This window comes from Setaria viridis, chromosome 2 (genome assembly GCF_005286985.2).
Source record: "Setaria viridis chromosome 2, Setaria_viridis_v4.0, whole genome shotgun sequence".
NCBI lineage: Eukaryota > Viridiplantae > Streptophyta > Magnoliopsida > Poales > Poaceae > Setaria > Setaria viridis.
Window position 1 is genome coordinate 15,452,609 of NC_048264.2, and position 25,197 is coordinate 15,477,805.

General features: G+C 44.4%; 3 protein-coding genes across 4 annotated transcripts; 2 read left to right on the forward strand and 1 right to left on the reverse strand.

Annotated features, from left to right (window-relative positions):
- The first annotated feature begins 2,430 nt into the window (after positions 1-2,430).
- On the forward strand, positions 2,431-6,948 carry LOC117846062 (uncharacterized). The gene is made up of 3 exons (XM_034727165.2): positions 2,431-3,844; positions 4,588-5,084; positions 6,271-6,948. The coding sequence occupies exon 1, from the start codon at positions 2,697-2,699 to the stop codon at positions 3,765-3,767; it is 1,071 nt and encodes a 356-aa protein (XP_034583056.1). The 5' UTR covers positions 2,431-2,696; the 3' UTR covers positions 3,768-3,844; positions 4,588-5,084; positions 6,271-6,948.
- Positions 6,949-10,570: 3,622 nt separating this feature from the next.
- Positions 10,571-11,345, reverse strand: LOC117846289 (pollen allergen Phl p 2). The gene has a single exon (XM_034727430.2). The coding sequence runs from the start codon at positions 11,196-11,198 to the stop codon at positions 10,842-10,844; it is 357 nt and encodes a 118-aa protein (XP_034583321.1). The 5' UTR covers positions 11,199-11,345; the 3' UTR covers positions 10,571-10,841.
- An 8,035-nt stretch (positions 11,346-19,380) lies between these two features.
- On the forward strand, positions 19,381-24,100 carry LOC117846606 (uncharacterized). 2 transcript variants are annotated; one of them, XM_034727833.2, is made up of 3 exons: positions 19,381-19,572; positions 20,286-20,574; positions 23,298-24,100. In XM_034727833.2, the coding sequence occupies exons 2-3, from the start codon at positions 20,320-20,322 to the stop codon at positions 23,568-23,570; spliced, it is 528 nt and encodes a 175-aa protein (XP_034583724.1). In that variant the 5' UTR covers positions 19,381-19,572; positions 20,286-20,319; the 3' UTR covers positions 23,571-24,100. The 2 variants fall into 2 exon arrangements, with proteins under 2 accessions (XP_034583724.1, XP_034583725.1); XM_034727834.2 differs by lacking the exon at positions 19,381-19,572 and adding an exon at positions 19,602-19,728.
- Positions 24,101-25,197: the final 1,097 nt, after the last annotated feature.

Consider the following 25,197-nt stretch of genomic DNA (forward strand, 5'->3'; position numbering starts at 1 on the left):
GCCAGCTGAAATGATGGTATAGTCCCTACCGCCGGTTGAAGGGCCTCGCAACACCTGATTGTTGCCATCGGACCCAACAACTGTCAATATCGTTCCCTTGTATCTTCCAGTCAGAAATGTGCCATCAATGCAAATGACTGGTCGACATAGCTGGAAAGCCTGAATGCAAGGACCCAACGCGAGGAATGACCGCTGCAGGACATGTTTCCTTGGAAACTGAACACATGGACAGGTTTTCAAGTCGTAGAAGCTTCCAAGATTTCTCTGGCAAATGGTGTGCAACAGGGCAAGGAGGTTGTCATAGGATACTTTGAACGTACCCCACTTCATCTCCAACGCCTTCTGCTTCGCCCGGTAAGCTTTGCTGTAGCTGATCTTGTACTTGAATTTCTCCTCTATGGCACAAACTATGGACTTGAGCTCGAAGCCAGGATTCTGCACTATCTGAGGATACATGTATTGAGAAACAAACTCAGCAGTGAGGTTGCGGTGTGTTCCTTCCAATTCAGCCAGCAAGCATTGGTGCTCCACCACTCTAGTCACCTCCTAGTACTTCTTCCATTTCCCCTTATATGCATGCACCCTGAATGGGCAATCATTACGCACACAACGGACATCATACACCTTCGGGCTACTCTTTTTCCACCCTGAACTGACGCTGCAAAGATAAAGTGGATCATCTCTTAATAGCCACCTTCACTTCATCCCCACTTTGGTACAAAGCCCCCACGCATACCTCATTCTCCCTGTAATCCCAAGGAATATTTTCCCCAGTATTCACCGGTAGGGTGGAATGGTCATAATTTGACCAATTTCGCAGTACAGGATAACCATCTTCCTCATCAGAGGAGTTATCATCCACGGCACCATTGGCCTCCTCTACTTCCATCTCCAGCTGCTCTACTAACTCAGGAAATTCTTCCCCCTCATCAGCCTCCCCATTTGGTGCGCGGGATGCAACATCATTCTCTGCATCTCCCCCTTCTTGTTCATTGCCCTCAAGTTCTTCGTTTGCACCTTCAGTACTCTGCACATCTTCTTCCGCTTCAACTTCATCACCTCCTACTTCTTCTTCAATATGACTGCTAGATCCACCCTTCGTGAACAGTTGAACATACCATGTGATTGGTAAACCTTTTCTCGTGCAACCATTTATATAAGTCTGGTAGCTTGAAGTTCCTTCAAGCGGAAGCAACTCCCAAAATTTTATGTCGGGTCGTCTTTTGACTACAACCCTCACAGACACATCCACTTGTTCTCTATCAACACCAAGATCCCTACAAAGCCACCTACAAATGCCCCCCCCAAGTTCTCTCTCTTACTCTTGGAACACACTTGGTGAAACAGGAAAATTCACTCAAATCTACCCCTTCTGGACCATATCTAACCTCCTCCGGCCCATAGAACACTTGAAAATATAAACTATCTGATATGCCTGCCAACATATATGAAACGGGCAGTCCAAATTAATCTCAGCAATATATATCAGTTAACTACAATAATGACTTCAATTCAATAAACAAACAACTATGTAAACTAAACCAAGCTTACTAACTAAATTTATCATAGGCTTGTACCAGAACTAATATAGACGACAAATAAATCTCAGATCAACTAGATATTTTAAATCTCAGATCCACTAAGATTTCTTAAATTTACTGTGATCTAAAATAAAATTATTGTACTAGCTAAGGTAAATCTACTATGCCACCTAAGCTAATTCTATTTTATTGTCTAAGCTAAATCTATTGTGCTAACTAAGCTACATTTTATTACATCTAAATTCAGCTAAATATTTCTAAGTCTCAGGTTCACTAGCTATTTCTAAATCTCAAGTCCACTAATATTTCTAAATCTAGATCTAGTCACTACACTACACTATCTAAACTACGAGATTAAAAAAATTTACCTAGAACGACGGAAGAATTTCCTTCCCCCTTCTTCCCTCCTCCTCCTCTCCTTTCTTCCCTCCTCCTTCTCTCCTCTCCTTCTTTTTTTCTTCCCTTCTTTCCTTTCCTCTCTTTCTCTAGCGCTCTCTCTCTTTCTTCTCTGGCGCTGGCGCTCTGGCGCGGTCTGGTGCGGGGGAGGGGAGGGGCGCGGGCGCGCCTTATATGGTGGGCGAGCCCCGCCGTTTGAACCAGTGGTTAGGGCCTTACCGCCAGTTCAAACGGCGGAGCTTCCTCGGGTGGCGCGCGGAGCTTATCCGCTGGGTGACCGTTGAGGTGCCAGGCCCTTACCGCCGTTTCAACTGATGGTAAGGCCACACCGCCGTTTCAGCCGGCGGTATAAGCCTATTTTTACAAATTTTTGATTCCACTATATATTTTGGCAAAATCGAAAAAAATTATAAAAATAAAAAAAGTTCGTTGAGCTTCCTGATTCGTTTTGGTCCAGCTAGTGGCCTGCCATCCAGATAATTGAGGGCTTGTTTGCTATACGCCTGGCTGGAGCTGCTTGGCTCGAGCAGTGCTTCCAAGCATCCGATTTTGATCGGCTGGGGCTGATCGCTGCCTGGCTGGCAAGCTGCCTGCCAGTTCTCGATCCAAATTCTTGTTCAGCTTCGTCAGGCTTCGTCAGTTCAACCTGGGTAGCAGGTTGTACTCTGACACCCAGTCGACCCGAAATCAATCCCCAATCCATATCCTCCCCTCTCACCAAACCCTTCCCCCGGCGAGCAATACCGGCGGCGATCCAAGATGCCGGCGACGGCGGGGCGCGTCCGCATGCCCGCGAACAACCGCGTGCACAGCAGCGCGGCGCTGCAGACGCACGGCATCTGGCAGAGCGCCATCGGCTACGACCCCTACGCGCCCGAGAACAACAAGCAGCAGCCCGGCCGCCCTTCCTCCTCCGTCTCCGCCAACGCCGCCGCCGCCGCCGCCAACGATGCCAACGCCGCAGCCGCTGCCGCCGCCGCCTCCGGATCCGGGTCCGGCGACGGCAACGCCTACACCAGCTTCCAGGGCCTCCTCGCTCTCGCGCGCATCACCGGCTCCAACTCCGACGAGACACGCGGTGCCTGCAAGAAGTGCGGCCGCGTCGGCCACCTCACTTTCCAGTGCCGCAATTTCCTCTCCGTCAAGAACCTCGACCTGGACGACGCCGACGCCCAGGCCGCCGCCCAGGCGGCTGCGCAGGCCAAGTTCGAGGAGATCAAGAAGAAGGCTGCTGCAGGCGGGAATGCAGACGAGGTTTCCGATGAGGAGGAAGAGGAGGACGAGGATAGCGATTCCTCTGATTCCGACATCGACCCTGAGCTGGAGAAGATAATTGCTGAGCGCGAGCGTGCGAGGAATGGGGGAAGGAGGTCCAGGGAGGAAGAGAAGAAGTCAAGTCACCGCCATAGGAGCAGCAGCAGCAAGAGAAGATCAAGGCACACCAAAAGCAGGAAGAGCTATGATAGTGAGGATGAAGAGGAGGAAGGCAGAAGAGGTAGGGACAGGAAGAGGACCAGCAGATCGAAGAAGCATGAAAGATCAGATGAGGATAGCAGCGATGATAGTGAGTCTGATAGGAAAAGGCACAGGAAGAGCAGGAAGGACAGGAAGAGGCTTAGGAGCCACTGCAGGAGTGATGCCTCCTCCGATGAGGAGGATGTATCTGGAAGTGAAGAAAGGAGGCGCCAACGCCACCGCAAGCAGCGCCATCACCGGAGGGAAGCGTCTGATGGTGACAATGGTGGTAGTGAGTCTGCAGATGACAAGAAATCCAGCAGGCGGAGGAGGCACCGCAGATCAGAAAGCAGTGGGTCGGATGAGGATGAGTGACGTAATCATCGGGCAGCAAAGCGATCTGGGGAGAAGAGCAGGGACCGCAGGAGGAGCTAAAGAGGAGCATTGAATTGGTAATTCGCCTTGAATGATGTTATTGAGTTCCTCTTTTTATCAGCTGGTCCTTCAGTATCTGTCTTGTCATAAGCTTGATACATTCAAAGCGTGATGCTTGTTATGTATAGCATATTGGTGTACCAGACCACCCATATATGTCTGTCTGAAAAATGAAACTACCATGTGAGCGTGATTTGATAATTAACAATGATTTTTAAATAACAGTGATTGGTTTGCCTTCTCCCTCGATGATACTGGTAGAGCTAATTAGCAGCAGACCATATTTCATAGATTTATGGATCCAGTTTTATCAAGATAGACCTTGTATATATGGGAGTAGGCTTTTTAGAAGCCGATATTATTACGGGAACATGTCTTTTCAGTGTGATGGCTTATATTGGTTATAGCATAATGTGTTGTTGACATTTCGTGTTGGGTATCTCATTTCTAAGCAAATTCATGTTGAGATATGCTTTGGAAATACTTTTAAAATTTTGAACTGTCAACTTTTGGAACAGTTATTTTTTCCGTTGGTGAGAATGTTTTGAGGTGACAATGTGCTTTAAAGCTATGTTCTCAATGAATTTTGTAGTTAGTTGCTCAACTAGGCTTTTGAGGAGTTTGATAATCAATATAGTATGTGAGCTTGTAGACTAAATTTCTGTCCTGTATATCTCTGCTTTGAGCACTCGCTAAATGTGTTGGAGAACGCTGGTATAACAATAGTAGGAGCTTTGTTGAGATTTTTTTCCATTTCCAGGACTCCAGGCTTTCCAAAGTCGAATGGTGATTGCTATGTGGTTGATGTATATTTGTTGAGCTGCTGACTGAGAGTAATTCCAAGCTCTAGAGCAACTCTATTTCTGTTGTGCTAGGAATACTCCATCATACCTGCGCTTCCTGCTATGGGTTTTGCCCAAGGTCCGATACTTTGAGATATGCTTTGATGACTAGGATTGGAGCAGCGCTACACCAGCTGGTATGGAGTGTTGAGTACCTCCCAAGCCTCTAGCGAATCAAAGCGTATATGAATTTTTTGTTACAGAGAATGTTGTCATTCTCCTCCATACAAAAGAAAAACAGCAGATGACCTTGCTGAGTGTGTGTGTTCATGAATGCCACACAAGCGCATCGAAGCCATCCTGATTTTATCTTGCACTATATCCCCTTGCCGAAGGGATCAGCACCACCATTTACCTTATGGTAGTGCCAAGTTGTTGCCTGACACTCTGACTGGAGTTTTACATATCGATCAAGGTACTGTACCTCATCTCCTCTTTCTTCCAATGTATGTTCACTTATTTACTGGTTATCACGGTTATTGCATTCTTTATTGAGTTGTCACATGTACACTACTGAAAATACCTGCTGCATCCCTAGTAACAGAGTAAACATTGGTACCTAGTAACAGAGCAAACATTGGGTGTGATACACATCTACTGCAGAAATGAAGTGGTGGCGATGTTTCAGGTGTAACTGTTTCAAATGTTGGCAGTGACTTAATAATGTGCTTTGGAGTATTTTACTAATGGAAACATATACAGTCATTCAGTCCGGAGCTTTTGGATGACATAAGCACATCTAATTACACATATAGCAGTGTTGATAATATTCAATATTGGTGGTTGACCACTAAGAGGTATCTTGGGGATGATCTTGTGAGGGTTCGAACTCAATCATAACTCTCATTGGTTGCCAGTTGTCACAAAACACTAGTCTTGTATTGAGCAATTCTTATAAGCAGGTGTCGCATATTGTTTTTTAAGTTGGAGGATAAATGTGCATAAGAGCATCACTGAGCAGGCGCTGCCTCCTTACTTCCTTATATGTGCTGTTATAGCTGAAGTTAATCTCTCTACTTTTAGTCACCATCTTTAGGTGTGGAGGGTTAAGGATTTCATTTTTAGGCTGCTGAACCAGTTGTCCGTATAGTTGTCGGATGCACTTTTTTTTTGGTAGTATTAATATTGACATTTATATCATCGGTGGATTGCCAATTTGATTTGTTCCTCACCGAGTCACAGTATACGATCAGGAGATAACAAACTTGTAAGCTCGATTCTGTCTCTCCTTGTTGACCACTATATATTGACATCGATTTTCAGAAATGGATCGAGATGCTAACAAATTACTGTAAAATTATGCAGTCACAGGCCAGAATATATAGCTGACAAAATGCAAAGCTGTAAAAACTGCCATACTCAAGTCAGTAACTTTTGTCAGTGCAGGAGGAAAATGCAATCAGAATATATAACTGACAAATGCAAAGCTGTAAAAACTGCCATACTCATACAATAACTTTTCATGCTTCTCAAGAAAAAACCAAAAAAGAAGATGAAAAAGACTTAAACGATAAATGGAAACTGGATATTGGAGTATTTGCTCCTCATGCATGCGCGCGTCTGTTACGTGTACTCAATAGATGAAGTATTTGCTCTTGTAGGCGGTGCCGGGCTTTAAGTCGGCGAGGATGACGTCGTCGGCGACTCTAGGGGTCTCGAAGAAATTCCAGCGGATGGTGAAGGGGCCCTTGCCTTGCTGTCCAGCGTCCAGGTGCCGGGCGGCGACTGCTTGAGCGGCGTAAAGTCGCTGGCGTCCTTGGGCCTGTTCGCTTCAGTTTATAAGCCGGCTGAAAAGCCGAAACGGCTGATTTGTTGTGAGAGGAAAAAACTGTTTGGTGGCTGATAAGCCGGCTGAATAAGCTGAAGCGAACAGGCCAAGCTTCTCCTTGATCTCCAACTTGGTGAGTCCGCTTTTGTTGGGGACGATGACCATGTGGGTGGCGTCGCTGCCCTCGCCGACCGTGAAGGTGAGGCTTGGGGTATCGCACGAGCCGACGGCCGAAAGTGCCGCCAACGCGGCTGTGGCGAGCAGGAAGGAGGGCGAGGAGGCCGTTGCCAAGCTATAGCAAGTTGGTTCGCGTAACCTTGCTTGTTTTTTGTTTGATTGATCGTGGGATGGGTGGATGTGTGATCGATGTTGCAGCTGGATACGTATTTATGGGCAGCGGACAGTGGCGGAGCTAGAGTAAATTGGAGGAGGTGTACTTACCTTGTGGGTGTATAGAATTTAATCATTGGAGGTGCATATATAATGAAAAATTAAACATATTCACTGTTTTTTTTATTTTTTAGGGTGCGTTAGCACCTCTAATTACTGTATACCTCCGCCCCTGGCAGCGGAGGGAAGAAAGGCGGGCATGGACGTACGGCATGCCATATAGATTGCTGACCGGCGTTGCTGACTTGCTGTTGTACCACTGCTATAAATAGACATGATCTATTGAGCACAGAGCATGCAGTAATAAAAAGAAGTAAATCACCTTGTGCCGTAAAAATACTGAGAGGATGGAAAAGAATATATTTGTCTTTCGGTAGGAGACTTGTGTTGATTAATCAGAAATGCTTCAGCTCGGGCGTCTGATGCTCATCCCACGTGACAACACCAAGCAGGCAAGCGCCACGCGTCCAATTTCACACCATTATACTTAGGGGGTATTTTGATACTCCGTGCTAAAGTTTAGCACCTATCACATCGGATGTTTAGATGCTAATTAGAAGTATTAAACATAGGCTAATTACAAAATTAATTGTACAGATGGAGTCTAATTCGCGAGACGAATCTATTAAGCCTAATTAGTCCATGATTTGACAATGTGGTGCTACAGCAACCATTTGCTAATGATGGATTAATTAGGCTTAATAGATTCATCTCGCGAATTAGCCTAGAGGTTCTGCAATTAGTTTTATAATTAGCTCATGTTTAGTTCTCCTAATTATCATCCGAATATTCGATATGATACTGCTAAAGTTTAGCACAATATCAAACCCCCCTATTCTTATTCTTCCGCCGGATATTTTCTTCTTTCTACAGTTGCCTTTCCTTCCTCCCTGCACCCGCGCCCCATCACCAGTCGCTGGTGGCTCCCTGCCGTCGTTTTCTGAGAACACCAGCCTGCCTCCCTACGTTGTCCTCGTTTTGGATCATGAGCGCGACCCATTGCTTGTGCTTCCAGTAGCACTCCCAGCCGCTTACCCTATATGCTGTGCCGATCTGAGGAGCTCGACGAGGGATGGGGTGACCACATGCTCCGCCCCACGCCGCAGGAGCTGCTTGAAAGAATTGTAAGTAGATTGGTAAACGTTGCTATACCTTACTCGGCTCACCATCGGTCCCGTGTTTATATAGGGACAATCCTCCTCAAGAGTACATGTTTACAATCGTAATTAGCAAGGGTACTCGGTCTCTATTACATATATCTCTATCTCTATGCCGAGTCCAAGCTGACTACGAATACCAGTCCCAGGCGCATATGCATGTTATACACTCCATGCATATTACGTTTTACATAAGCCAAACCTATCTGCTGTTCTAACAGCCTCCCGCAATCTCAACTGATCTTGCTTGTGATACTCCGTGCTCAAGTTTAGCACCTATCACATCGGATGTTTAGATGCTAATTAGAAGTATTAAACATAAGCTAATTACAAAACTAATTGCACAGATGGAGTCTAATTCACGAGACGAATCTATTAAGCCTAATTAGTCCATGATTTGACAATGTGGTGCTACAGTAACCATTTGCTAATGATGGATTAATTAGGCTTAATAGATTCGTTTCGCGAATTAGCCTAGGGGTTCTGCAATTAGTTTTATAATTAGCTCATGTTTAGTCCTCCTAATTACCATCCGAATATCCGATGTTACACTGCTAAAGTTTAGCATGTGATATGCAAACAATCTCCTAAGAGTAGTTGCAACCTCTTAGAGTACACTTTTTTGTGTGTCCAGTTTTTTTTATTGCTTTTCTCTGCCCAGTTATATTCAACTGGGACAAAAATAGTAGTTGGACAAATCTCTATATATACGAAATGCATATCGTTCTCACCTCTTTCATATACCTGCTGGGTTATTGCTATCTACAATAATATTTATTTCTTCTTACTCTTTTGCCCGCAAATACAAATAACGATAATGAGCAGAGCGCGCAGCAGGTAGCTATGGTATACTGAATTACTCATACCCATATGCATGCTCAGTTATTGATCGATTAGCCAACAGTAATATAACTGTGTAGGGAATTCGTGATGAAGAATGCTTAGGAACTATAATAAATTTAAAATTGCCCAATTATCATGTTTCAACAAAAATGAAAAAAAAGATTTGCATATTGGTAGGTCTCAATGCATGATTTTATCTCACTGTTAGCAAGATTGCCATGTTAACTTTTCAATGAAATGAAACTATCACTCTCAGTCCCATCGCACAATTTCATAAATATAGCTTGCAACATTTAGTTCTTGCATAGTGTCAACTATGTAGAGTGCTCCCTCGGAACAACCCCGAACCTCGGCTGCCCATCCCTCCGTTCCACCATGAAAATTAAGTCGCAACTGATTGTTTCGATCCCACAGGAATCCAAAAGGCAACTCACGTTAGACTAGGGCGGTGTTTGGTTCCCTTTGCTTATTTTTAACACGTGTTACATCGAATGTTTAGATACTAATTAGGAGTATTAAACGTAGACTATTTACAAAACCCATTACATAAGTGGAGGCTAAACGGCGAGATGAATCTATTAAGCCTAATTAATCCATCATTAGCAAATGTTTACTGTAGCACCACGTTGTCAAATCATGGACTAATTAGGCTTAATAGATTCGTCTCGCCGTTTAGCCTCCACTTATGTAACGGGTTTTGTAAATAGTCTACATTTAATACTCCTAATTACTCCTAATTAGTATCTAAATATTCGATGTGACGGGTGCTAAAAATAAATCAGGAACCAAACCAGGCCTAGATAGCACCATCGCCATTTTCTGCGTCCCTTCCATCCAGACAAAGTGCCGGTTCCCATGGAGGACGGCGATGAGAAGCTACTTATTCCCATGGAGGACGGCGATGAGAAGCTGCCCATTCCCATGGAGGTCAGCGAGAAGATTGATGGATCACAATGCAATGTCTTCGGTAGCGTTCCCAATCTTTCCAACACGGCCTTCTTCATGTGAGGGACAGGGTAATGCTCCCCTCCCTTTTCCTTCAGTATCTCTCGTAAGCAACCTTAAAGAGTGAGAAATACCCTATTTGCCCTATCAACTAGAAAATTCCACTAAGCTGTTTCAACCTATTGCACAATCTCATCAATGTTTTTTGGCATGCCAGTACTCCTATGGAATAATGCCTGTATGGCTGCAAATAATGCTTAAATCGATTTGCCGATGGAAAAGGGATTGGCGCGCGGTTGGGAGATTTTGCCGATAGGAAATATAGATATTGGCGGTTTGTTTTTCAGTTGGGCGAGGGAAAAGGAAGAGCGCCGGCGGAGGAAGATTGGCGTGAAGTAGTTTGTTTTGCTGTTGGATAACGTCGGGAACGAAACGACACCTGCGTGCAGTCAAGCAAAAACACTCAACGTGGCCTCCGCTCGCACCAAAACCGGCGCTGGCAATTAACGCTCGCGCCTGCACCCTCCGCTCGCTTTGGTTCGTGGAGGAAGTGACCATGCAGCCAAATATGTTACGAATAACATCCTCAATGTAAATTTTATTGTATTTTATGATATTTGTTTGCTGCTTTAGCGGAGTTTTACGGGGATAAAATTTCTCTCTCCTCTCCGCTCATAATTAGTTTGCTGATGTACCATAGATTTTAATATCCATAAATCTCCGTGCCATCCCATTGAGACTGGAAGCGAGCATTACTTTCAAGTTGTACTATGTTCTCTTGAACAATTAATGTGTGTAAATCAAATATACAACCGTCTCGAAGGTGGACCAAATACCCTTTTCAAAAAAGAATCTTATGTAAATTAACAATATATTCTAAATCAGGTGCACATATAGGCCTGCAGCGATGCGTGGCAAGGGCATGCGGGCATGCAGTATGGTGTATTTCTCCTATGCCTGCTGTCTCAATAGAACCATAGAAAATTATTTATGGGCTCGCTCGCACGCGGGCTCGATCTCTCCGAAAAAATAATTTCCATGCGACTCAAGAATGGGCGCGCCCCGTTACTTAGACCTGGAGGCTAGTCTTGTAGACGGAGCCAGACTTGAAGCCTTCGGGGATGGCATCGTCGACGACGCGGTAGCCGCCGGACTTGGCAGCGAAGCGGATGGAGAAGGGGCCCTTGAGCGGTGCAGTGCTGTCGAGCGTCCAGGTGCCGGCCGGCGACTCCTTGAGCTCCGAGAAGTCGTTGGCGCCTTTCTCCTTGACCTCCACCTCCGAGATGGCGACGCTAGGGATGAGGACCAGGCGGGTGGCGCTGCAGCCCGGGCCGGTCTTGAAGGTGAGCGCTGCGCCGCACGAGCCGACGGCAAACAGTGCCACCAGCGCCGCGGCGGCGAGCAGGAAGGAGGACGAGGAGGCCATTTTGGCGTGGCGAGAAAGCTGGTTAGTTTTCGTAGGCTCGCTTGTTTTCTTGAGCGATGGAGGGATGGATGGATGTGTGTGGTGATCGATGTTGCAGCTGGGCGTATTTATGGGCGCCGAGGCAAGAAAGCCGGGCGTGGACGTACGGGGCGCCATGGTCATCGCTGGCCGGCCTGTTCATCGATCAACACTTGTACAATAGCTATAAATAGATCCGACCGAGCTAGTCCTGGTTGTCTTGCTGTCAGCCAAAAGAAGCGCAGAGGGGCATGCGGTACTCTCAAAAAAAAAAAAAGAAAGAAAGAAAGAAAAGAAACACAAGACTGGCCGTTGTCGTCTCTTGTTTATTTAACAGTTTTTAGTGCTACTAGCAAAATGTTCGTGCGTTGCTATAGTGAAATATGGTTGTATTTTCTAAAACTCGTGTATGTTTATTTCTACTACTATATTTTATCATAACGGATCTCTATACCTTTGCTAGAAAATCAATAGAATTTTGACATACTTTTTCTACTATACTTATTGCACTTTTTATTACACTTTTTATTTAAGCAAGTGATTCCTAGTAACAAAAATAGGTACAAGTATAATATATTGATGCAACCATTTGAATTTTAATCTTAGAGTATGTGAGGATTATGTTTCACACATGGTTCAGTCTAGCAAGCACCACAATTGTGTGAGCGTGGTCTACATGCATTATTAGCAAGGGTGGACCTATTTCTCAATATAAGTAGTATGCAGTGCATGACCACTTGCACCTACGCTGTTTGGTGTGCAACATTTTCTAACCTTATGTACTATCCCAATTATAACTGCATTTGTATAGTTAAAAAAAGTCCCAAAATAAACACACAAGTTGGAGCCTACCGGTCCAATAATGTTCCAGCCTGTTGCGCACCAGTATATGCAGCCCCATCTATCAAAAAATGCCTGAAGCACCCATATATCAGCCATCCGCGTAAAAAGTTACAACGTTCTTGTTTCTTCTCCACAGCTCGTTCCGATTTTTCCCCACCGCTCGCATCACCGCTAGCTCACTACGGGAAACAAAAAAATTGCCGAGTGTATTTTTTTTGCCGAGTGTTTTTTTTCGAGCACTCAGCAAACAAGCTCTTCGCCGAGTGCCAAGCTAAAAACACTCGGCAAAAAAAAAACACTCGGCAAATCGGAGCTTTGCCGAGTGTCAAATAAAAAACACTCAGCAAAGAGGGGGGTTTGCCGAGTGTCAAAAAAAACACTCGGCAAACACCCCTGTTTGCCGAGTGTTTTTTTTGACACTCGGCAAAAAAATAATTTTTTTCCTCTTTTCACCATGAAATTTTTTCTACTCCCCACATACACCATGTGGTACTCCATGTTAAAATTTTGTATATTTTTGGATTTATTTGCTATATTTATTTAATTAATTGCATTTCAAGGGAATTTTTGGTATAAGTCAAATTTGAACTGCAAGTGATTCAAATTATGGAACAAAATGAGTAGAAAAATGATATTCATGTTTTTCGGCCCAATTTGAGACCTGACCCATGAAATGACAAGAAATTTCGAACATCTTGTTCAGGAAACACGACCACGAACGTGTGGCAGTGGTATTTTTAAATTATAAAAAAAATAAGCAAAGTCTGAAAATCATGAGATTTGTCATGATGTGATGATATCATAGGTGGAGGCTGTGGAAAAAAATTGAGAATGTTTTGCACATTTCATCACGTACGATGTTTACAAACCGAAGTATTTCCGAAGAAAAATAGTAACGTTGAGAAGGATTCCATAAGATTTGGAGTCAAAATGACGGTCGAGTTTTGATTTGACTACAAAACTTTTTGTACAGTGAATAGAGAATATATATTATTTCATGTAAATTTTTGACAGTTTTTTGAAACTGTTGGATATTTTTTAAATTTTTTTAAAATAACTTTGCCGAGTGTCCTAGGGTAGACACTCGGCAAAGAACCCTTCACCGAGTGTCACCCCTAGGACACTCAGCGACTTAAAGTGCCCGGCCGCCCAAAGACTTAAGTGCTCGGCCCCCTCTCTCCCTCCCGTCACTCCCACCCATCACTACTCCCTCCTCTCTACCTCCCGCCGCCGCCCGCCGCTCGGAGCCCCCCGCCGCCGCCCACCGCCCGGCGCCCGGCCCCCGGCCCCCGGATCCACCGCCGCCTACCGCCCGGCGCCCGCCACCCCTGGCCCCGCCGCCCGGCGCCCGGCCCTCGGATCCGCCGCCGCCCGGCCCCCGGCCCCTGGATCCGCCGCCGCCCGGCGCCCCCGGATCCGCCGCCGCCCGCCCGTCCCCTCCACCGGATCCGCCGCCCGCCCGGCTTCTCCATCGGATCTTCTTCCCCGCCCCTCCCCTCTGTCACCGGCGGCGCCGTCCTCGGGATGTGCTTCCCCGCGGCGCCCCCCCAGATCCGGTGCTCGTCGTCGGGGGAGCTCGGGCAGCGGTGCTCGTAGGCGGCGGATCCGGTGCTGGCAGCGGCGGGGTTCATGGCGTGGCGGCGGGAGGCAGTGGCGGTGGCTGGTGGTGGTGTGGATGGTGGCGGCAGCGGCGGCGGCGGAGCATGACTTTTTTTTATTTTTTTCAATAATTGGTTGCCGAGTGTTTTTTGGGCACTCGGCAAAATCTTTGCCGAGTGCCCGACACAAAACACTCGGCGAATCAGTGTTTGCCGTCAGAATTTTTGTCGTGTGTCGTTTGCCAAGTGTTACACTCGGCAAACGCTTTGCCGAGTGTTTTTGGGGCTTCGCCGAGTGCCCCTGGCACTCGGCATCTTCCCTGTTTCCCGTAGTGGCTTCTGCTTGCCTCGCATCAACGCTCTTTCCTATGTTGTTATTTTCTATCCATACTAATTTTTCTTTCAAATCCTTTTCAAATCCTTCCCGTGCACTTATACTGGGACGAAAGCAGTAAATTTATATTTAGTATGTTCGACTCACATACATATTATGGCCCTGTTTGGTATGACTCCAACTCTAGGTGGAGCTGCTCCACTCCAGAACTCCAGGTGGAGCCAGCTCTGGATGGAGTTGGAGCTGTCTGGGGAGGGTGTTTGGCTGGGAGGGTGTCCCTAGCTCGAGAAAAGAGGAGTTTGAGGGTAGATTGCCTTTCTTGCCCCTGATTCAATTTGAACTACTTATCACAAATATAAAATGAAAGTACATGCATTGAAGTCCAAAATAATAATAAATTACATGTTCCAAAAATTTAAAATTTTGAAATAAATTCATAGTTCCAAAATAAGGTCGTTACAATAATCATTGCACTAATTCCATGCTAGGGCAATTGATGTAGCCATACTATCACGAAAGGTATCCATAGTCACAAAGCTTGATTCCGAAGTTGATCCATCGGAGGCATGTTGAGACACGGCATACTTGTTGTATCTTTCCGGAATAGTAGGCATGTAGGTAGGATCTCTATCAAAATTAGCAAAGTCCACATCAACGCTAGCATGTTCACGTATGAAATTGTGTAGAACCATAGTAGCAGCAACAATCTTCTTTTGTGTGATCCTTGAATAACCGGGCATCTTGTAAAGGATTTGCCACTTCATTTTTAATACTCCAAATGAGGAGACCAATGATCAATACCAATAGTAGTTATGTCAGAAAAACACTTGGCTAATTCATCTTCATTCTCAAGACCCTTCTTTTTGAACTTTCCACAACCCGGAATGTCCTGAAATAAGAAAAATAATAGTATTATTATAAGCATTACCAACAAAATCGACATATGCAAAACAAATATATCATCAAAATTGAACCAACTTACAGCTCTAGCTTTTTTCCACCATTCGTCATCCATAGCTATAGTCTTCTTTATAGGATCCCAACCAGTCCCTGTTTGCCTCAGCATTAGTTTCTTCCATGTCTTAAAATCTTCCTTTAACTTGTCCCATTTGTTCTTGATCTGAGCCTTCGTAATTCCAGTCTTTTCTTTGAACCCTTTCTCAACCTCAGCATACCCAAGTGCATTCAAGTGTGTGTTTGGCCGATTTCCTTTTCCAACTTGTTTGGCAAATAACATACACAACACCTGAGTGTTCTCTGAGTTCCAATCAATTTCAAGCATCTATCCAACTCACAAATGTCATATTAGAAACCATTAATCTACAACATTGGTACTATCCAATTTATCTAATTAGAACATCCTAATTTCAGTCACATTCACATTCTCATAATATATTAGACAATTAGTGGTCGTGATTTTTGTAAGTGGCATAGTAAGATATAAGTAAAAGTTCATAATATATTAACTGCTATTAACACCATTTCAGCTATTTCATAAGCACTTAGGTGATGGTGGTTAGAAAATAGGATTATTTAATTAAAGAGGTTGCAAATGCTATCCTTTCATGTGGCTGAAAGTTCATTAAACGATGCCTTCATTTCCATGCTGCAAAGTGTCAAAGCTTCTGATAAAGACTGATCCAAAAAATTTACACTTGTGTTTCTTTCATACAATACTAATAAAGAAAAAAAAAATCATATGCACGGTTCTAGAATGGACAAGACCACTTTTATACTATCTGCCAAGTTGAGTTTCACTTTCAAATATTGACCAGGTACATTTATATATAGTCCAAGTTGATCAGTTACGGGTCTCTACTGCTATCAGGACAATCTAAGAATTTCTTTCAAAATTTCTGGCATTCCATCAACACAGGCCAGGCAGCAACTTGTGGCTATGAAAGATCCTATGGATGCATATCCAATAACAAGTGTTCCAAATCTTTGCTTAATTTGCACTATATAAGAACAACTATCTATCTAAAAAACATCTAGTAATGATATGAAGAGACAAATGCCAGGAAGATGATCAGAACATGCCACCAACCCTGGTGGCGGGCCTCTGCGGCCGGCAGTGGGGCGCTACAGCCAGCGGCGGCCTTCGGCGGCGGGGCGCTCTGGCCGCTGGTGGGGTGCTCCGGCCGCCGGTGGGGCGCTCTGGCCGCCGGCGGGGCGCTGTGGCCAGTGGTGGGCTTCGGCGGCGGACAAAGGCTGCTGGCGGCGGCGTCTAGGGCGGCCGGCGGCGGGGACCTTCGACCGGGGGCGTCGAGGCGCGCGGGGGGTCGTCGAGGCGGCCTGGGAGTACGCCGCGGCGCAGAGGGCGGGCGGAGAGGGTGCTCGGTCCGACGGCGTAGAGGGCGCTCGGTGCCGGCGGCGGGGGGTGCCTTATCCAGCGGTGGGGGGTGCGGCCGACGGCGGGGAGCAGGGGGATCTGGTGCCGGCGGCGAGGGGTGCGGCCGGCGGTGGCCAAATCCGAATGGAACAGAGGAGTCAACGGAGGGAGGCGCGGGACGGGGAAAAGGGAACGGGGACAGAATAGAACGAAACGTTTTCTTCCATAACGAGTGGCATTTGTGGGTAATTATCCACCAACTCCACGAGGAGGTTCAAAAGAGAGGTTTCTGGAGCAGCAAAAGAGGTGCTCCAAAACTCCACCTCCATTTGCACTACAACTCCATGGAGTTGGCAACTCCATGGAGTTTTGGAGTTGGGGTGTTTGGCTGAATTTTTTGATGGAGTTGTTGGAGTTTAGGAGTGGAGCCGTGCCAAATAGGCCCTATGTTTCTTTAACATCGATAAATGATCCTAAAGTTTGCAAACTAAATAGCTAATTTGAGTTAAAAAATGCGTATATGTACATTCGCATGCCAATTTTGTTTACCTCCGATGAACAGCTGACCTTTCTATATGGATTATAGTACAATTCAACAAAACCTTCACTCTGATGAATCTAACTAGGTTTCTGTTCTCACTTTCTTTTTTGTTCAGACCTGTGTGCACCGTACTACCAACAACTGAATTTGGAATCAAACTTGGGATCTCCGGGCGCTACTGAGGTCCTGCTGACCAATCGGTCACTCACTTCTAAGAACTGTTAGAGCTCAAGCTTGGGGTGGACTGTAGTGTTTGCACGTATGACATCTTGTTTCAACTTTTGTTTTAGCCTATAAACTCTAGATCTTGTAAGAACTGGAGCACTTTAGTTTAGCCCGTAATTTTGGAGCAGAGTCTGCATAAGACCAGTTTTGACTCCCGTATGATTTTTGAAAGAAATGCATGGTCTAAACGGCGCCGGCATGATTCGTGGTTGCATCTTTGGTTGGCTTTTAGCTTTTGCAAAAGCAAAAATAGGTTGGAAAGTCCAACCAAAAGTACCCTAAATCTCTTGAGTGTAGAAAAGATAACTGATTTTCTCACCTATGTTTTACCAGAAGATGCTTCTGATGGTCCAGTAATTTCTGTTAGCTGACCTTGGCGCAGACCACCTCCAAGAAGTGTGTCAATGCTGGCATGGAAGAGTGATATAATAAAAAAATAAATCATTGCAATGCCCACCCACCAAGTATAGCAATGCAACTTGGCCTGTTCGCTTCAACTTATTCAGTCAGTTTATCAACCACCAAACAGTGTTTTCCTCTCACAACAAATCAGCTGTTTCAACTTTTTAGCCGGCTTATAAGCTGAAGTGAACAGGACGAGTTGCATGGCGATCAATAAATCATGCAGAGAGGGATCTAAAATAGTCAGTAAGAGATGAATATGAAAGAGAGGGCATGATTATGTTTAAGATAGGAGTACCCTTCAAGTCCAGTACGGAGGAAATGCTTTTTTTCAGTGACATCCTTGAGTAATTCCATCCATTCCAAAATCGCCCACACCGATCTTTGGTGGAAGGCTGATCTTCATTCATCAACCCCTTATCCTGTATCTATCATATATTCATATTATCCTCTGAGATGTATCAGGTCCAGCTAGTCTCTCCAGGACAAAAGGACCCATGAATAGAACAGGATCAAATATAGGCACACGGTGATTCAGTGGTATAAAGGTCCCTCGGCTACCCTCATTACATGGTATGCCCTCGCCTTGTTGGCTGGCAGTTGCCGCCTTTCATGATTACTCACAAGTTACAACATGGCAATGCGATTTGAGAATTGAGATGAATGTTCCGTTACTAGATCTGTTATAATATTCAGGAGAACAGCATTCATCATATCATATGCAAATGCAATTCTTGTGATCTTGTCCCCAAATTTTTAAGGTGAGTCAGTCCCCACAAAGGAAAACGAATTGGCCGACTAAACCATCTGCTAAATAACTTCTGTGAAAAATTGCTACACGGTGCGCGCAATGTGATGCATATTACCCCCACGAGCGTGCAACGTCACGTGTTGTGCGTAGAATCAGCAGGACCCAAAGAAGAAGAATGCGGACCTCGTGATCTTGAGGTGCGTAGCGGCGCTTGGGGCCACAGCCGAATGCGGTGGCTCCTCCTCCGCTTCCGCCACGAGCCGCCGCCGCCGCTCGCTGGGCACTTTGCTGCCATGCCTGTGTGTCGTCCGAATTTTTTCTTTTTTAGCTTTTTTTTAAAGATACTTACAAACACGCTCCTGGAGGTATTCTTTCAAAATATAGACCTTGAGCTCGGCGCCATGATTTTTGGCGCGAGGAAACACGTCTCGCACCATGGCCAATGGTGCTGAGGTCTCGGCGAGGCGTTGGACATGGCGGTGATCTGACGCCGACGTGGACAAGGCCTCGCCACCATAGATCTTGGTGCCGAGGTGTTACCCTATAGCTCTTGGCGTTTGGAATGAAACAACTATAATTGTTCCGAAGAGCATGCAACAACCACATTGTGGTTTAGCTGGTTAGGACGCGGGTGTCTTATCCCAAAGGCTTGGGTTTGAACCCTAGTACTGAATCTTCTTTTGCTACATTTTTGTATTGTTTCATTTCAAACGCTAAGAGTTATAGGATAACACCTCGGCGCCAAGATCTATGGCGCCGAGGCCTTGTCCACATCGGCACCAGGTCACCACAACGTCCGACGCCTCGCCAAGACCTCGGCGCCATTGGTCATGGTACCGAGACGTGTTTTCTCAGTGCTAAAAGCCAAGGCGCTGAGCACCACCACGTCCGACGCCTCGCCAAGACCTCGACGCCATTGGTCATGGTACCGAGACATGTTTTCTCAGTGCTAAAAGCCAAGGCGCTGAGCTCAGGGTCTATATTTTGAATGATATCTCCAGGGACGTATTTGTGAAACAAAAAAAATACGGGTGTGTCCACTGCAGAGGATCGGTTGCACTTAGGTTTGGGGCCATTGCACTCATTATTTGATATGGGCCTCTTTCTGTCGTCCAGCCCAGTCCAAAGTTAATCGACACAGCCTGCAACTGCAAGCACCCAAAAGGCCACCGAGAGCTTAGCCGACGAAGAGAAATTTCTGCCACGGCCGCCGGCGGCGGCCACGACGTAGGGAGCGAGCCCCTTGGGCGGCCGCTGGGGCTTCTGTGAGAGGCGTTAAGGAGGATCCAGCAGGGGCACCGCGTGCCCGGTCTTTGGGCTCTAGCTCGAGGTGAGGAACTTGACCGTCTTCGAATGCTCGTTTAGAGCCCTGTACCACCATACGCTTGCCAGTGCTTACGGGCCATAGAAGCTAGCTAGGGTTAGGGATGTCTGTACGCGAGAAAAGTTAATTCACTTCCTACCGCCTCAAGTCTGACTTCAATAGGTCAATAACATTACTTGGCATGCAGTTTAGGGGCCAGGTCTTCATGTGGCCTATGTTTATTGTTTTGTTAGATTTATGACTTGCTGTAATTTTTCAGAGGGCACAGCTGGGAGACTGTCCTGATTTTTGTGCCGCTTGCTGTTCACTTTTTTAAGAACAATGGAAGAAATTCTATGCATGTTTTCTTTAATAGGATCAAATTTCATTTCCTAGGATCCAAACATATTTGGTAATGATCACCCAGTTGTTCATTCTCGGCAGTTCCTAAGCCCATTCAAATTTTAGATAATTCAAACTTTGCTAACTTCAACGTATTTTCATTTAATTTCTAGCAGTTAATGTTGCAATTCTGAACTTCAACATTTCCTACATTCAGCTCCGTGCAGGACTTAACATGCTTATTGACATACATTATTGTGCTTTTGTGTGTGCTCCATCGGGTATTTGTTTAAGCCTAATAGGAACTAGGAATTTCAATCTGTGAACCTGTTGTCCAAATGCAGCCATACTTTATGGAAACCAAGCGTTCATATCCATTATCATTTGTTTATGTGCAGGCAGCTTGAAAGACAAGTAGAGTTGTATCCTGCAATGACAACTCACAGCAGAGATAGCAACATGCAGCAGCTAGTCCCAATAGCACCACCAGGAAAGGCTTCTGGTAGTGACACTGGCAAGGAGCTGGTTCTGGTTGATCCTGCAGGAAAGGGCTCAGGAGGAGTAAAACTGCGGGAGGATGAGGAGGACCTGGAGGTGAAGCTCAGGCGCATCATGGAGAATGTCCCTGTTCGTGTCAGTAACACATCAGGGTCCTCTGCTGGTTCCGGCTCCGGTGATTTCCACCAGGTACTCTCCCTCGCTTCCTCTGTTTGTGCAAGTGTGGACATTCCGTTAAAATTTATGTTCCCCATATGAATGTACTCAAGCTAGAAGTACAAAGATAGATAGTTGAGATTGGATGAGTAATCAGGTGGCATTATTCTGATGTTCTCTCTTGTAGTAAAAAATCTTGCTCAAATAAAAGAAGTCTTGCTTGATTATCAAACACGTAGATATATAACTTTTTTACCATTAAAGGACAGTTTCCTGTGATTATGACTCTTTCACTGAAATGAATTCCAAGGATTGTAGTACAGCTTTGTAATACATCTGGTCCAAAATTTAAGTCATTCAAGACATGGACACTGTCTACAAGGTGACACTTTGACTAGTGATTTCTAAAAGTTTGCCTTTTTCAAACAAAAGAATACATATGAAAATTCTTTCATGATGGATCTAGGAACATCAATACTATGTTACCAATCTATGTGGGTTTTTATATATCAATGGTCAAACATAAAAAATGCTTGACTATCAATGGTCAAACAAAAAATGCTTGACTAGTCTTTTAATAGACATATGTTGCAACTAGTAAGTTAGGAAAATGGGATTAGTCATTCTTTTCATCTTTAGAACTATTCATTCTGGCATTATTTTTCTGCTTAGAACTGAACCTAAAATTGCTGTTTGATGCTCTCATTCTGGAGTTGCCTTTATTGCAGGTTCAACTTTAGTTGGGATTTTTCTATTAGGTTAGATGTTGAATAATGTGTCATCTTAGCATCTGCTTCTAAAAGTGTATATGTGTTATGTCTGCCGATGTTTTGTGCTTGGAATCATAGTTGGTGATCATGGGGAATATGGGGACAAGGGCAAAGGCACCTAAACTTGGTGGTGGAATGGTAGATGGAATTTTTGTTCAGATAACGAGCTATGTTACACAGATACTCCGATATGGATACGGATACGCAATATGGCGATACTCTGATACGACATTTTTTCCAAAAACACCGATACGGGGATACACGAATATATAAATTATATTTATATTTATATAATCGCATAATAGAAATAAAAATAATAATACACACATTATTCGTAAGCATCACTTAAAAGGTTACTGTAATACCCGATTTCTTATTATTTTATATAATAATTCATCATGTCTGTTGTTATTCTTTCTTGTTAATACTGTGTATTTATAGGCAGAATGAGGGATTAGGGTTTCGATGTATCAGGAAAGAATCGGAAATGTGTTGACAAAGTATCAGAACGAGTGATGACTGCTTGGCTTATATGTTACGCTTACTGTGGCAACTAACTAATACCCAATGCAACGAATTGTTAATATAAGATAAGATTATGAAGCCAGTAACTATATCTTAATTGACTTGGGGTATGTACAGAAGTGTTGTCAAACTTATCATGAAGGTTTCCTAGACCCCACATAAGCTTAGGAACCACTTAAGAGTTAAGACACGATCCCTCCAATGGTTGTATCTTAACTTTTCTTTATTTAGCTCAACAAGATCTTTGAGCTGTCTCTTCAGTTATCACTACCTGATACCACAAATCACCAAGAGACGGTCTTCATTGGCTAAGAGACAACCTATATTCTCTCTTGTTGGCCTCTCTCTGATTCTGCTGATATTGCAAAGCTAAGAGATGGTTTGCACCCTGCAATTCTGCAAACAGCATTCTGCTTCATCCCCACATGAAAGCACAGGAGAGCTAGTACTGCTAATTAACTGATTTATGCAATTCTTAGTACGGTGAAAATTTTGGTTGCTTCTCTAGTGCTCTACTAAAGTGGTTGTATTTCTGGTGTTATTATGATCAGCATTAGCATATGGAATGGTGTCTAGTATATATAGCCTATTGATAATCTTCTTCAGCTGGTGACCATAGTTAATTTAATTTTGTTATAGAAGTATCTCATGTCTCCTGTGTCAATTAGTTTTAAAGATTCCAAGTGGCATACTGACTGTTCTAAAAGAAATGGTGCCACAGAAAAACCCTGTTAATTCGGCAATCATAAATAAGAACTTTTTGGCCCGAAATCTATGACATAGCACCCCCCCCCCACCCCCACCCAAAGGCATGGGTTTGAATTGCAACCTTCAACTGGAAAATAGTTTATACTCCCTCTGTTCCAAATTGTAGGTTGTTCCAAATTGTAGGTCGTTTTACCTTTTTAGATTCATAGATATTATTATGCATCTAGATATAGTGTATGTCTAGGTGCATAATAATATATATGAACCTAGAAAAGTCAAAACGACCTACAATTTGGAACGGAGGGAGTATTACTGATTTTGTGAGACATATTGTATTACAGAGGTAACGCGCAACAATTCAAGGCATTTTTTGTTTGCTGTGTTGCATTCTCATTTCTTCTTTCACTTGACACTTAAAGTGTCTGAAAATCATTACTCTATCTGGTTCACTTGATCCCAGCATTTGCAGGAAGGCGTAAGTTTATTTCCCTTCAGGGTATATTGACACTAAGTTATGTGTCAGGACATGTCAGAGGGACATGGGACTGGCAAATCATGAAACTTGTGGGTGTATCATGCCCTTAAGTTTCTTTTGCTTCAATGTATTCTCAACCATCTTGTTTATCAAATTTTGTAATATGATTCTAGATCGATATTCCTATTTAACAAATCATGCAATGAGTGATTTGAGGCTTGAGAATTAGCATTAAAATTATCTGATCTTTTAATTGTAAAGCATTCTTCCTTTTATAGTATCGGCAAATGAGGAGGAGAGAACAGGACCGGCTAGCACGAATGGATGCTGACTACCAAAAGAGGAAAGAGATGGCTTTGTTCGAAATGCGAAAGGAGGAGAGGCTGAAAGCAGCTGAGGAGCGGACAGCCAAGAAGCGCTTGAAACGCCAAAAGAAGCAGCGGAAGAAAGAGAAGCGAACTAAAACTAGTAATGGAGGTGAAGAACCTAACAGAATGGAGTCATCTGATGATGATGAAGGTTCGGATGATGATGAGAAGTTGAAGCAATGACATGTCAATTGCATTTGAAGATGCTTTTAGACTGCCATCATGCATTTGACTGTGGTCTACTTGCTTCTTGAAGAAGGAAGCCTGTGCGTTCCTCCCTGCTTAATTGTGGCCTTGTGGGCACTTTAACTCACGTCTGGTATGCCCATCGTAATAGGAGTCGGGAGGAAGCAGATATGGAGAGCACTAGAAAGTTTTCTGTTAGTGTTCTTCAGAGATTCGCCTTGCATGTTGCATCAGCACCTCTTGATCAGCTATTACCATTTTGAGCAGAGATGGAAAACACTACATAGTTTCCTGTTAGTGTTCCCCGTTCAGAGAATTGACTTGCACCAGACTTTTTCATCATCTCTATAGATGCGTCTGGCATGCATTTGTATCGCTGTGTTTTTTGCTTCATATACTTCATGTATTTCTTAAAATCTTGTAAAATTATGTCTTTTTTAGAATGTAGTTTGATCTGCTAAAACCTTGTTCCTGTTGGATGCGAAGTTTGTGCCCTTGGTCAAGCAAGGCTGCTTCTTTCTGTTGAAGATCGTTGTCAGCTAAGATGCGGTATCATTCCGACTAATGGGAAACATCCGGCGGTGGAAGTCTAGGCAGCAGATGCACCTTCAGGACATCAGCCCAACTAGGATCCAAAGGGACAATGACCCTCAATAATACAACTCTGTTAACGCGGAAACGTGTCATGTGCCGTCACACAAACGCGTCACGGCTCAGCGAACGGGTTTGGGACCGGTTGGTCACCGGAAGCCCAAGTAGCACCGGTCTAGGTAGGAGGTCCTGGCCCTCCGAAAGCGAATTTCAGAGGGGATTTTTCAAGATTTTTTAAGACTGTTGCAGCCTCAACACGTGCTAGGAACTGGTATCCGAGACCATCTTTTCAAGGCAGGTATGTGAGTGTGAGTGTAGGTTGTAGGCCTTATCTTGCGCATAGGGGTGTGTGTGGAGTGTGTCTATGTGTAAGTTCAGATACTACAACTTGTACTCGCATAAGCAAGGCTATCTAAAAAAATATGTCACAGCTCCTTGTAGTGCCCATGCGAAATCTGGTCAAGTGGTTTCACCGGATCTGTAACAAAGCGAATGCCCGTGTAGAAGGAATCCTATTGAGGCATACACATCTTAGGTTGTTCTAAACTCATCAGTCCAGCTAGCGCATCTCTCCTCATGTTAGGGAGACAAGAGAAAAAGTACATCGAGTTGGAAAAGTGGGGCAGGGAGGAGATAAAATATAGATTAGCTTTTAATCCATTGTATAACTTCAACCGAGGATGGTCCTTTAGTAGAAGGCATTGTCCTGTTAGGAACCGAAACCCATACAAATCTAGTACCAAAATATAACTCCTACTTATATTACAAAGCAAAAACCAGTCTAGCCGGTTTTCCGGATGCAGATATTTTTAAAGTCACAACTCTCTCTTCTGCACTTCAAATCGAACATTCTATATGAGCATTTCGATTGTCTTGACGAGAACTGTGAAATCTAATTAGAGATTTGACAATACTACATAAACCGGTCAGGTCTATTTTTCTATCTATGCCAGTTCTGATGGTCAACATATGCCCCTAAGCATGCGCAAAAAAAACATTTATTTAGACTAAAATTATCTAAGAGCGATGATAA

What these genes read in the sequence shown, in the direction of transcription:
- LOC117846289 (XM_034727430.2), bottom strand. Translation starts at nt 11,198, where the DNA reads ATGGCCTCCTCGTCCTCCTTCCTGCTCGCCGCCGCGGCGCTGGTGGCA.
- LOC117846606 (XM_034727833.2), top strand. Translation starts at nt 20,320, where the DNA reads ATGACAACTCACAGCAGAGATAGCAACATGCAGCAGCTAGTCCCAATA. An exon ending in GCTCCGGTGATTTCCACCAG is followed by an intron (nt 20,575 to 23,297) that starts GTACTCTCCCTC and finishes TTCCTTTTATAG; the next exon opens with TATCGGCAAATGAGGAGGAG.
- LOC117846062 (XM_034727165.2), top strand. Translation starts at nt 2,697, where the DNA reads ATGCCGGCGACGGCGGGGCGCGTCCGCATGCCCGCGAACAACCGCGTG.